Source organism: Equus caballus, chromosome 3 (genome assembly GCF_041296265.1).
Source record: "Equus caballus isolate H_3958 breed thoroughbred chromosome 3, TB-T2T, whole genome shotgun sequence".
Classification (NCBI taxonomy): Eukaryota; Metazoa; Chordata; class Mammalia; order Perissodactyla; family Equidae; genus Equus; species Equus caballus.
Window position 1 is genome coordinate 113,136,190 of NC_091686.1, and position 13,678 is coordinate 113,149,867.

The 13,678-nt window shown below is 39.2% G+C and overlaps 1 protein-coding gene across 1 annotated transcript in view; it reads left to right on the forward strand.

Annotated features, from left to right (window-relative positions):
• Positions 1 to 13,678, forward strand: part of TAPT1 (transmembrane anterior posterior transformation 1) — a 62,068-nt gene that overhangs the window by 34,997 nt on the left and 13,393 nt on the right. Inside the window, exons 4-9 of the mRNA XM_023638315.2 lie at positions 2,312 to 2,474; positions 5,174 to 5,309; positions 6,705 to 6,802; positions 6,975 to 7,044; positions 11,110 to 11,190; positions 13,538 to 13,647. Coding sequence (XP_023494083.2) covers positions 2,312 to 2,474; positions 5,174 to 5,309; positions 6,705 to 6,802; positions 6,975 to 7,044; positions 11,110 to 11,190; positions 13,538 to 13,647 — 658 coding nt within the window. The remainder of the gene's footprint in view (positions 1 to 2,311; positions 2,475 to 5,173; positions 5,310 to 6,704; positions 6,803 to 6,974; positions 7,045 to 11,109; positions 11,191 to 13,537; positions 13,648 to 13,678) is intronic.

Below are 13,678 nucleotides of genomic sequence, written 5' to 3' on the forward strand. Positions count from 1 at the left end.
ATGCACAGGCCCACACCGTTGTGATTTGTGCTTGTCAGCGTACGCTCAGCTGTGCCCGCACTTCTGAGGAGCAGCTGGGTGGAGTCCTCCAGGCTGATGCTTCAGCTTGTCCCCTGGCCAGCCCAGGGGAGACAGACATACATAGGCCAGGAGCCCGAGAGTGTTCAAGATATGTCCTTGTCTCATTGTTTGAATTAAAAATTTGTTTACCTTCAACTCTTGACAAATATAATACCTCTTCCGTTTTTAGTCTTGTGCGTGTCAGGGCAGGGAATCCCTTGACAGTCAGATAGCTCTGGGCAGCGGTCTGTGTCCTGGGCTGGGTGTTGGAGATGACAGATAAGGATTCCTCTGGGTTCCCTGAGGAGAAGAGGGCCAGAGTTTGCTTGGGAGAGACAAATGGCCTGGAGAAAAGAAAGGGGCAGAGAAGTGAGGGTAGAGATTGATCAACTTTATCCTTGATGCAGTTTTGCCCAAAGCTTCAGCTTTAACTGCTGAGAGTAATTTCGCTCAGTTTATTATGCCTGTCTCAAGACATGTAGTCTGACTTAGAAGATTCTGACCAGTGTCTCCATTTGGGCTCATTTGTTCAGCCCAGTGTCTTCCCATCTACTTCTAGTCCTTCCTGGAACACAGTCTTCACAGAACTTGCCTCTTTTCAGGACTTGCGAATATCCCATATTCTCTCTGTAAACAGATCACATTCATCCCTGGCTGAAACCATGTGCAGTGTGCATTGTAGAAAACAACAGTGAGGTTCTGTATCAACTGCTCACAGAATGGGCACTGCGTGCATCACCCTTATCTTGTAAAACACCGTTCCAGGTGGCCATTTGGAAAACTTACAGATTTCTTGTTGAACTCTACAAGGGTCTTTGGACAGAAAGAGCCCGTTGAATGTGGACTAGGATTAGAGAGAGCGCCAGTGAATAGGTAGCCAAGGAATACCAAATAAGTAGATCAGAACGCTGATGGCCAGCTGGAAACTGAGGTCACCCCTGAGGTATCTGCTAGAATGTTGTCACGAAGGTGGAAATGAAGAGATTCTGCAGCTCCTAATGAAAACTCTTGAGGCTTTTTATTGATTATACTATACATAACAGCTGCCAGAAGAGGAGACTGACCATTTTTGTCCTGAGGAATCAGCCTGCGGTAGACTTAGAGCATCTTTCCCATTCTTGTCACAGTAATTTTGTATCTAGTGAAAGAAATCTTAAATTTCTTCTTTTCTCGTGTATTTTTGCTGTGTTAGTAAGATGTTCCCGTTCATAATTTAGATTTAGCTCTTAATACTCTGACCTCAGAAGTAAGGAATGATTCCTCTCACATTAATTAGGAAAAAACTATTTTCAGCTCATGTCACAGAGGACTAACTTCTGTAATATAAAAGCTATCCTACAAACCAGTAAGAAAAAGATTGTTGAGAGTATTCATGGAAAATATAAATAACTTAAATATATAAAGATGTCAGTCTCCCAATGAGAGAAATTAACATTGAAACTGTACTAGATACCATTTTTCACCAGATCCAGGGATTGGCAAAGATCCACAAGTTGATCAAACACTGAATCCTTGCACGTGGGCTGCAGGCTTTCTCATGCTTTTCCAGTGGAAGTATAAATTGATACAACTCTAAAGAGGGCAGTTCACCTGCTTCTATCAAAATGTCGAGCGAACATAACGTTGAAATTTCAATTTTAGGAATTTATTCTACAGATACACTGTCATATATGAACCATGACATATACATTGCATTATGGTTTATAGTTGCAAAAGACTTAGAAATCTGTCGGTGATATATTAAATAAATTATGGTGCATCCACACAGTGGAACACTACACTGCCATAGAAATATGAGTTCCTTAAGAACCCCATGTGGAAGAATCTGTTATGCTGTTAAATAAAAACTACACATACAAAGCAGTGTGCGTAGAATGCTAACATTGTGTGAAGAGGGCTGATCCAGCGTGCTGTAGGGCTTTGTGAGGGGTGGAGGCTTGTGTCATAACCATGGCAGTCCACTCACTGCTGTAAAGCCCTCTTAGCAGACGCCTGCCCTCGGTGTTCACTTGGTGAGGCTGCCCACTTCTAATAGCTGTTCTGGTTGAATATCTTCATAGTCTGAACTTGGGCAGGAAATTGCACATTGTTGAGTGTCAGTCAGTGTAACTTCCCTTGTTAGTTTGAAGTTTTTAAAAGATCAGCCTAATTCTCATTAGCTTTATATGCCAGTGTATGTCCAGTAAAGATGATTTATTTGGGGAACATATTAAATAAAACTCATATTTTTATTCCTTTTTATATGTTTCAGGGACAGACGTTTGCTCCAGCCTGCCCAGGTGTGTGACATTTTGAAGGGCGTCATTTTGGTCATCTGCTATTTCATGATGCACTATGTCGACTACTCCATGATGTATCACCTGATACGGGGGCAGTCGGTCATCAAGCTCTACATCATCTACAACATGCTTGAGGTGAGGCCCTCACTGACTGCCCGGAAGTCCAGCTCCCAGCCTGCACAGGCGTGGGCGACAGCACACAACTGCCAGCTTCCAGTACACAGTACTTTCCTACCGGCTCTGGTAACAGTGCTTCTGGCCTTTAGTTTTCGTACCGTCACTTGAGGACCTTGTTACAATGCACATTCTGATTTAGTGGGTCTGGGCTGGGACTGGAGAGTCTGCCTTTCTAACAGAGGTGCCTGTGCTGTGGGTCCTGGGACACACTTAGAGTCTCAGGTCCTGAGGACGTGATGTGTCCTTGAAAAGGGAAGGTGGGCACCTGCTGCCTGGACGTTTCCAGCTGGGACTCCCTTGAGAACGTAAATTGTCAAATGGGAGGGAAGTTTGTTTCACAAATTCATTGGAAACCCCTGTGTGCTTTTTGCCAAAACTTTAAAAATTATGAAGAATGTGTTAGGATTATCTGTGTTTGCTCCAGTAGATTTACATTTTAAATTGTTTTGAAATTTTTACATAGGGCAAGTAAATGTAAGTTTCCCAATCTCTGTAAGTACTTAACATTTTTAATACAATATACCTCACTTTAAAGCAGTCACTGTGAAAGTCCGCATTTATACAAAAAATAAGCAATTACATGAAGCAAAAAAGTGCTTTGGTTTATAGGCAGAATCTTCATAAGTTTTTAAATGGTAAGCTACTCTAGGTTAAGTAATAAACTTTTAAGATTCAAATTGTGTTTTCCTATAGTACTTTTTGGGGACACAAGTGAGGTTGCCCTGTCTTTTCAGTTAGTCACGAGTGGAGTTTTCCTAATGAGTGGACAGATTTCTGCTCTGAGGCTGCGTCGCTGTAGGAGATGAGGGCTTCCCATCTCTTTACAGAGCCATGGAGCTCTAACTATCCTGGCTACTCCCCAGTCCACGACCGAGATGGTTTGAACCCCCCCAGCTTCCTGCTGTAGGCTTGTTGCTGGACACTTGCTTTGCCCCATCAAGCAATGTCATGCTTGGGGTAGGTCTCTTTGTTGGGACGGGCTATACAAGTGTGCTGAAAATCACCCTTTTACAGAGGGCGTGGTTCCTTTGTGAAGGCTGCCCTCCCAGGATAGTGTGCTCACTTTGGCTCCAATGAAATTCTCTCCCCCTACCTCTTGCCGTAGAAGGATTATTGATTACGTGCTTTGACGCCATATGGAAGGAAGCTGGCTGAAAATTAGAACATTACAATTCTGCTTCCAGAAAAATAGGCATGCCAGGCTTGAGGATGTAGGTCAAACCAATGGCACAGACAATAGACATAAGTTAAGCCCGTATCAAGACGGACAGCGGGCCTGGGTGCAGTTTGTGAAGTGCCGTAGCCATCATGCTCTACCCGCCCTCTCACCAAGAGAAAAGCCGAGGCCTCCTCTCCTCACCTTCTGCTGTTTGAGTGGCTCTACATACTAGGGCCCTACTAGTCTCCTTTACTGCCTTCCCTCTTAGGGAGTGTGGGTGATAAGGGCTTCTCCTCACCCCTACACTTAATGTGCATGCCTTCTGGTTTACAGGGCCCTCTACAAGGTGGTATTATTACTGTGATTAGGAAATAGGCCAAGAAAAAGGATCCATGAATTGCTGATCGAAATGGTTTAAACACTCACCTCTAGACTATAGCTGATGATATGGTTTAAGCACAGTGGACAAGAGTCCAGGCTCTAGTCTAGAGATAAACTGCTTCCAGTCCTGGTTATGATCCTGTTATCCTGCACACGACACACAGCTGCTGGTGGCTGAATGTCTCTAATCCTCAGCCTCTCATCTGTGAAATGGAGATACTAGGAGAGTTATGAGGATTAAATGAGACAGAACGTAGAAAGGGCTTAGCACAATGCCAGGCATATGTGGTAAGAGCTCCTAAGTGGGAGCTATTATTCTGCATTTGGCAAATATTTCATTGACACTTGCTGTGTGCCAAGCACTGTCTTAAACCCTGACAATACAGACGAGAACAAAGCCTGATCTCACAGAGCTTATATGCTACAGGTGGGAGAGAGACAGTGAACGGGAGGTATTAGGAGATGAGAAACACCATGATGAAGAAGACAGGTGAGGCATTAGAGAGCACGGAGCCATAGTGATCGGATGGTCTGGGAGAGCCCTCTCCTAGAACGTGACATTCCCACTGAATCCTGAACGATGTGCCCTCCTATATCCTTTCTTCTTTTCATGTATCATACTATGTTCATGGAGAGCAATACCTGAAAATGTCTTTAGGAAGCAAATCTGCATATTCTGTGTAATAAACCTCCAACAAATTACAGCTGTTGTTGTTTACAGATGTTAGGTGTGCGTCAAGTGGGTCAAATGATCCATTGTCCCAAAACATGTAAATTTGAATCTTGAATTGGAATTTAAAGAGTTAAAACCAGAGGGACTTTGATTATGATGTGTCCTCTCCCTTTTATTTTTGCTACCATGTGGGACTTTCCTTATTACAAACATAGTTAATTAGATAAAGTCTCGTTCAAATAATGCAAGAATTTGAGTACTCCCTGTGTGTCAGAGAATAAAGAAATGTCAGGAAATAAGGAAACAAACATCTCTGCTCTTTTGGAACTTACCTTCTAGTTGGATTTAAAAAGTCAGATCACCAGTATTTGAGTTGTATCTGAATTTTAATGACGTATTTAAATGGAATATTAAGAAACACCTTGTCAATAATGTTTTCTTTAGGTAGCAGATCGTCTGTTTTCATCATTTGGACAAGATATATTAGATGCTCTCTATTGGACAGCAACAGAGCCTAAAGAAAGAAAGAGAGCCCACATCGGGGTGATTCCGCACTTTTTCATGGCCGTTCTCTATGTCTGTATCCTTTTAGACTTACTAGAAATTCCACCAGTTAATGCGTATTCTGCATTATTTTATTTGTTAGCTGTTTCTCAGATTTAAAGATGTGTGTGTGTGTGTGTGTGTTTATCCTGAAGATTAATGTGAAATAATCTACTTTCTTTTGAGAAATTGGTTATGATATTTGTAAATTAATTTAAAGAGCCTCACGTATGCATGACCGTCTTCACTGCTAGAAAACAGTTCTAGTCTCAGTGTAACTGATTATAAGGAAGGATTTTAGGATAGAAGTATAGTGTATTTATATATACTTTACATTTATGTGTATCTATATAACTTTTGTACTTGCATTGGAATTTTTCCTGAAGTTATCTTTAAACAAAGAATTCTTTGTTTAAAACTTGGACTTAAAATGGACTTAAAATGTATCCAATTCATCAGAAGTAAAATTTGAAATTGGTTGGGGAGGAATTTTAGAGGTTTTATTTCCCCCTCCTCCTTTCTGATCTTAAAGCTTTTCTTTCAGAGAGTAAGTGCTTTACTATATAACACAGTGTCCATCTGTGTGTAGCCGTACATACATATTTACAGACACATGCACCTGCACTGAAGTTCCATGTGGAATCAGAATGCGTTCACAGAAATGTGTCATGTGATTTTTTTCATACTGTCTCCGAGAGAGTGATACTGGCAAGAATTGGATTAATACTTGGGAAGTTAAAGGACTAAGTAGGAAGGTTTCTGTGAGAGTAAAAGCTTGTTCCAAGTACAATGAAGTAAAACGGTTACTGTTCTAACTTAAAGCATTCCATATGTATATGACTGTAATTCTGCAACTTGTGGATGTGTTCAAAAACGACGTAGGAAGGAGAATCTTTATTTTCAGACATTTCTTACTGTCTTACATTCCCCATCCCCTGAAGACCCATAGAGGAAAATCACTTCCAGACTAACTTTTACTTTGTGTTCTGTTCTATTTTAGCATGCAAATTATCTTAATTTAGACTGTATATATATATATAAATCTCTTCTTTCAGTATTTACCATAATTCATTCCATTTATTTAACAAACTTTTTGAGGTCCTGTTTCCCGGGCTTTGTGCCAAGTGCCAGAGACCGTAGCGAACATGACCACCATGTCCCAGGATGCACAGTCTTGGTGATTGGCTGCACAGAGATTCCTTTCTGCTTTTGTTTGTTTCATATGGGTTGCATACATCTTATCCTGTCAAATTTATATCAACTATAGCTAACAGAGAAATTATAAAGATAATAAAATACTTATGTAAGACTTGATTTAAAAAGCATTGTCGTCTTTTTCTCCCATTATTTACTGTCAAAATTTTAAATTATTATCTACTAATATAATATGATAACAGACTTAAGTTTTTTCCTTGACATCACTTACTGCTAGTTTTGCATGCAATTCTTATAATGGTTCAAGCAACAACTCTCAATGTAGCTTTTAACTCACACAACAAGTCACTGCTTACTATCATGATGTCTAATAATGTAAGTAAGAGATTTTATTTTACATTTTTGAGGGTATATGAGTACGTTAGCAGCAGTGTTCTGGATGGGATAAAATTAGTTTTTAATTATGCTCCAGGAAGTTTTATATGTAGCATGTCCACTTTTAAAGCTGTTATAATGATAAAAGTCATATTTCTGTTTACTATTTCAGTTTGTTGAAATTAAAGGAAGTGTCTTCAAGAAGTTTGAAAAGAACAATCTTTTTCAAATGTCAAATAGCGGTATGTACAATTAGATTCTCCTTGCAGCTTTATGCTGTATTTTGCAATTCATTCTGAAACTCTCATGTCATGTTTCCTATGAGCCACTGTTTCTTTGACTTAAGCTGTGCTTTCTCTTCTTCTCTCATCATCTTTACTAAGTTTTCTTATTATTTTGGTTATTGTAATCTTAGGATGTTTAAAATGATAAAAAAAATTATAGACATTTGTATAGTACCGTACAGTACTTTCAGAAGCTTCTCATTAATCCAGAAATTTCTTGGAGGCAGCTAACATTATTCCATGTTATAGATGCGGAAGCTGAAACAGAGAAAGTAATCTGACTCTCCCAAGGTCACCCACATAGCTACTAAGAGCAGAATTATGACTGCACACCTCAGCTTGTCTCTCAGTTCTGAGCTTTGTCAGTTATGCCTTACTGCCTCCTTTCTAATTCTGAAAAAGTGTGAAGGCACAAAGTATATCTCTGGAAACATTCTCTTATATAGTTATGAAAATCAGAGAGCTTAGTGTCTTGGTTTTCAAAGTGGAATCCTGGAGTGGAGTCCCTGAGACCCTTCCAGGGAGTCTACAAAGTCAAACTGGTTTGATAAGAATACGAAGACGTTAGTTATCTCTTTCACATGTGGACATCTGCACTGTGGTGTGAAAGCCGTAGTGAGATATCACTGCACACCCACCAGAGTGGCTGGTCCTGGAGCCTGACAGTGCCGACTGTTCGTGAGGGTGTGGAGTGACTGGCATTCTCATGCACTGATGGTGTGAGTGTGAAATATTACAGCTGCTCTGGAAAACCTTTTGGCAGTTTCTTAAACAGTTAAATGTTTGCTTACCCTATAATGCAGCAGCAAGAACATGTTTTCGCAAAAGGGCTTGTACAAGAATTATTATGGCAGCTTTAGTCATAGTAGCCCCAAACTGGAAACAACCAAATCCTACTATCAAGAAGAAAGTAGATAGACAACTTTTGGTATATCTACACTGTGGAACACCACTTGGCAATTAAAGAAAACTGTTGTATTCAACTATATAGATGAATCTCAAAAGCCTTATACTAAGTGAAAAGAGGCCAATCACAAAAAAGTACATTCTGTGTGATTTCATTTATGTGAGGTTTATGATCAGACAAAATTAATTCATGATGATGGAAACAGAAGAATGATTGCTTATTGGGGATGGGGATAGACTGGGGACAGGGGCCAGTGGTGGCCCTTGGATCTTAGAGCCCTGAAAGGCAGTGTGGTCCCCCTTTCTGTGTTCAAGCGTGCACTGCCATGCTCTGTGAATTTGAAATAAAAGAGGAGGGGAGGGAAAAGGAGGGAAGGGACTAAATTCTAGGTTTTTTTGGTCAGCTCTGGAGTTAATTATGGAATATATTGATTCAACTAGAAGAATTTCATTTGTTCATATTTTTTATTAATTTATATCCATATCCTGCTTTGACTAGGCACTCTTCATAGAGCTTTAAACTAGATGTGCAGATAAGTTTTAAGGGTTTTCAGTCTTCATGTATTGTGAGGAAGAGATTGTGAACAATTTTTAACCTTATCGCCAGGTTGTTGATGTAATTAATATCACTTTTTCTTTCTTTTATAAACAGGTCCCCCAAATTTACACACTCTTAGCTTAGAAAGATTAGAGATTCAATATTTGAGTTTTAAGAAAATTCTGAAAACAATGGAATATTGCTCAGACAAGGCATGTGAGTTTACAAGAAATTCAGGAATATTTGGCTTAAAATGGTTAGTAATCAGCATGAAAAAGTCTTACTTTTTGTTAGAGGTAAAATAGTTCATGTTACAATGCAGAGTGATCTGCATTGTACTTCCTTCTATCTCCCTTCAGGTTTTATAAGAATTTAATTTTATGTAAGGTAGGTTTTAAAACCCACTCCCAAGTAAGAAAAATATCTGTCTTAGGCAATCTTGCTGATATTTCAGGTGGCGCTCAAAGATTAAAGGGGTAGGTAGGGAATCCCTAAAACCTGCTTTTTCACATGTTGACTCTGAATATATTGCCTTCTTCACATGCATTAGCAGCTCAAAAATGAGAGCCATTCCCCAGGATACTGGTAGTCACACACCACATTCATCAAAACAAAATTCATCAGTCTTTATTAATCTTTACAGTATCTTGAAATAGTCTGCTTTTCTAAAATCTGTTTTTCCTTAAATATCTCTCTATTAAGATGGAGTTTTTTCCCCTTTATCAATATCCTTTGAATTGAAATGCTTGTAGGTTTTCTTTATGTTGGTCACTATCATGTGTCCAAGAATCAGATATGATTCATTTAAACACTGCTATTGTTTTTGTTTCATTATATCAGAATTCATAAAAATTATATTGGCTTATTTGAAATAATATTTTAAATTTTTCAAGGCAGTTTCTTTCCAGATAATTCTGTAATGAACGAAGTCAGTATTATGTACCACACTTGGTAGAAGCATCAGAAATGAGTGTATTTCTTTGCTAAATTTGTTTATGGAAATTGGAAATCCAAAGGACTTAGCACACATACAGACGCAGCTTTGTGAGTAATCATACAGAATTCCAACTAAAGGTACATTGGCAAGTTTAATTAATCCCGTGAATTAAGTTCCACAGTTAATTATAAGTAGCAGAGAATACATTTTGTTTCAGATTATGGAAATTATTCTAGGACAGACTTTTCTTAGCTTCTTCCTTTAGCCTGTATTCCCTTTTGAAATCACAAAATAAATTGAACATGTGATTTTTAACCTGTGTGCTTTAAGCACCACACCTGCTTCCTCCCAGTTTTGCGATGCCTTTCACAGGCGCACACCTGTGCTCTTCCCCTTGCTACTCACTGTGCTGTGAGTTTACACCCCAAAACATGGTATTTCATAAGAAATAACTCTACAGTTTCATAGTAGAACAGGAGTTTGTGCCCACTGGCCTTAAAGAAGTCAAGGGACAGCTCAGACCCCCTCAAACAAGGACTAGGAGCTGAGCTGCCCTGGAAAAGAAGGTGCTGCGCCTGGCTGGAAGGAGTTCAGGGATTTAAGGAAGACACGTGGAAATGCCAGCGCGCTCACAGAGACCAAGGTTTAGCTGTAGAAGTCCAGATCCTTTCCTGTAGTGTAACAGGGAAAGGTGGAAATCGGAAAAGAGGACAAAGACAATCCCAGGAGGGCCTTCAAGGTGGAATTGAAATGCACAGGGCTGTGGTGGGCCCGCAGTTGAATGGCATGGTGAGACCCCGAATTACTGAAATCCTAGAATATTCAGGAAATGTCAGCAGATGTATACAGATATATTGCGATGGTTTGTTACATGAGCAATGGCTTCTAGCCATAGTCCCCACCATTACATAGACACACAAGTAGTTGTGCCAAACTTACTGCACACGTAAATTTATTTCATTCCATCTCTTGATTACATAGTATCTTAGACTGTAGTAAGAAATAACAGCTTAAAAAGTGAAATGTGTAAACTAACCTTTAGCAGGGATTTAGTTGTTTGCCTTCATTAAGTTCATTCGGAGTCCTTAGTGACTTATGGTACATATCATTATGAAACCTAATTTGGGGGTGGTTTTTTCTCCCTAAGTTCTACATATACCCTGAGTAATGCTATTGTAATACTAGTACTCTCTTAGCTAAAGAATTCATCAGGTCACTACTTGTGTGCTTACTATTTACCAGACTGGAAGTAGTCTGAGATTCCCAGAGGGGTTTTATGTTACCCAAAGTCTTGTATTTTACTCTCTGCTTCTGTTTTTTCTTCTTTTGTAAAATGAAAACAGTGTTATATGGGCCCAAAGCCCAGTGGAGGAGTCTAATGATTCAGTCTGAGCAAATTGATGGTTTGAATATTTTTTGAAGTTTATAGAAAACTGGAATTTCCATAGTAGAATTATGTTAATAAAAGAAGTAAATGGCTTACCAATGTAGCAGCATTCTCTCTCGCTCTCTCTAATAGTATATTTATTTTACAGACATTTATATGTAATATAGTAATTTCATGTTCTGACTAAAATTATATGTACAGTATATTTTTGTCATTTATATGCACTATAGCGTTCGTATGTTAATTTTTTTTCAGATATTAAGGAACGATTCACAAATTATGTGCTTTTGCTAATAGTTTGTCTGAGAAACATGGAACAGTTTTCTTGGAACCCAGGTACGTAACTCTTAACAAATACAGTGCCTTCTAATTTTATTCTTGAACCAAAAATCATTCTTTTACATGGAATAAAATGAGTATTGCAGAAAACTTCAAAAAACTTGAGCTGTTCCACTCTGAGTATTAGAAGCACCTGTGTCAGCAGAATGGCCTGAGTATATTCTCTGTGCGCTGGTGGGATGCCATACCTGGTATGGTAGTCTTTGGCTCATCATTTCTTATAAACCACACAGCATCTCTAGTGCTCTGTACTCAGTGGGTGAGTGGACCCTTCTAACCCCTTTGTTTATTTCTTTAAATGTAGTATGCTGTGGTTATCTAAATATAGTCAGATCTCCTTCATTTTAGGGATTCACCAGAAGAACTTTTGCTCTTTCTTAACATTTGTCTTTTACCCACTTGCTGCCTGTTAACTAGCATTTTGAATAAGGATAAATTAAAGGAATATAAGGTAAAGCAGTGAATTTTGTTGCTTACATCCACCTCTGAATCAAGGCTGACAGGAAGTTGTCAAACTCCACGAACATCCATTCAGTTAGCAGACGCTCTGAGTGGATGCTGTGTGCCGGGCACAGGGCTGGGCGCTGTGGCACATGTGGAGGGTGCTAAAATTGTGTCAGGCTCACAGGCCAGCAGAGGAGAGAGGCAGCTGTTGTGCAGTCTGGTAATGCTGAAGTGAGCTGGGTGGGAAATGATCACGTGCTCAGCTTTCTCCAGTCATTTAGTTTTTTTATGTCTGCAATTTTTTTTCAACCTTGTTCTTATGGTATGAGATCACGTTTTGCATTTCATTTATTACCGCCAATACTATGCATGTTATAGACATGTGAACTTATTCTTAATTTATTTTGATTCATTGCTAGTTCTTAGCCATGAAAAATCAGAAACAGACGTAAAATGAGATATGTGATCTTGGAAACATGTTTCCAGAGTTATTTTCTTGTAAAAGCTATAAGATCAAATGACATATTTTACAGTGGCTTAAGTTCTAATCTGAATAGATCCAGATGCTACCTGACTTGTGGCAGCAAAGCCCCTCTTCTACACATTCACCTGGATTCTCTGTGTACGTGTGTTCTTGGTTTATAACTCAGTCAGCCAACAGGGTGTCCATGAGAGGCAGAGAAGTGAGCATGGGTGGCTGGTGCCAGCAGAGTACATGTGGGACCCAAAGCAGGGTTTTTGTGCCAAAGGACAGTAATCCCTAACTCTGCTGACAACTGGATGTCTGAAGTCATATTCTCACTTGTACTTGACTTTCAACAAATTTAATTTGCCTCCTTTGTCACTACTGTGATAGAGCGTATAATAAAAGGAACCCTCAAGTTGGTGAATTCATCTTTCTTTCACTCTTTCTTTAGTTATTTTAAATCAAAATACTATTTATGGAAGCTTGCCCTAAGTTCCCAAGATCATGAATAACATAAAAAGAATACTAGCTATTTTGTAGGCCAGGCAAATTGCTATACACTTTACATCATTATCTCATTTAATTCTCATGATGGTGATGTAGATACTTTTATTTTGTAGATGAGGAAGCTAGAATTTAGATGACTGAGAAACTTTCCCAAGGTCATATGCCAGCTAGCATCAGAGTTTATTGTTGAAAGAGGTCCCCTGATTCCCAAAGCCTCAGCATGATGCGGACTCACTCAACTGCCGTGCGACGTCAGCACGTATAGCCCGGTCTGTGTCGTCGCCATTGCAGTCTTCAGCCACCCCAGCTTGAATTGCCATAGGTCCCTATCAGCATTTCTAACCTATTTCTTGCTCTGTTCCACTCTTATATCCTTCTTCTGGGTCTTAGGTTATCTGTTTGCATTTTTTATCAGGTCCTTGATACTGAATTGACATTTTAATAAATGTGGTAAAGGTGAGCAAACTTGACAAATTATATCTGTGTGACGGTGAAATAAATGATTGATCAATATCTTTGTCATAGTAATCAAAGAGGGGAAAAAATTGTTCCGTTGACCTGAGCACACGTCCCTGCCATCTATTTGCTGTCACATTGGGGCAGCTATAGAATTAATGGATTTTAAAATGAGCCTGCCTGATTAGTCATGCCACCAGTACACTGGCTCCATGAAGGCAGGTCCTGCCCCTCAAATCATGCCTGGCACCCAGAAAGTACAGAATATTTGTTGAATGAATTATCCTTTAACTTGATAAAGTATGGCTATTTTGATATTTAACTGAATGCTAGTTCTATCTCTGTTATTGTTTATTGAAAACAGTTTAGTTTTGCTCTGTGGAGATTTCGGATTTCTGTGGTATCCTGTGGTGTTATGGATTCTGTTCATATTAAGAGATTTAATTGTCTCTTTTTTCCTATACTTTATAGATCATCTTTGGGTGTTGTTTCCAGATGTCTGTATGGTGATTGCATCAGAAATTGCTGTGGATATTGTAAAACATGCGTTTATCACCAAGTTCAATGACATTACTGCAGATGTATGTATTTTAATAATTCAATGTTGAACGT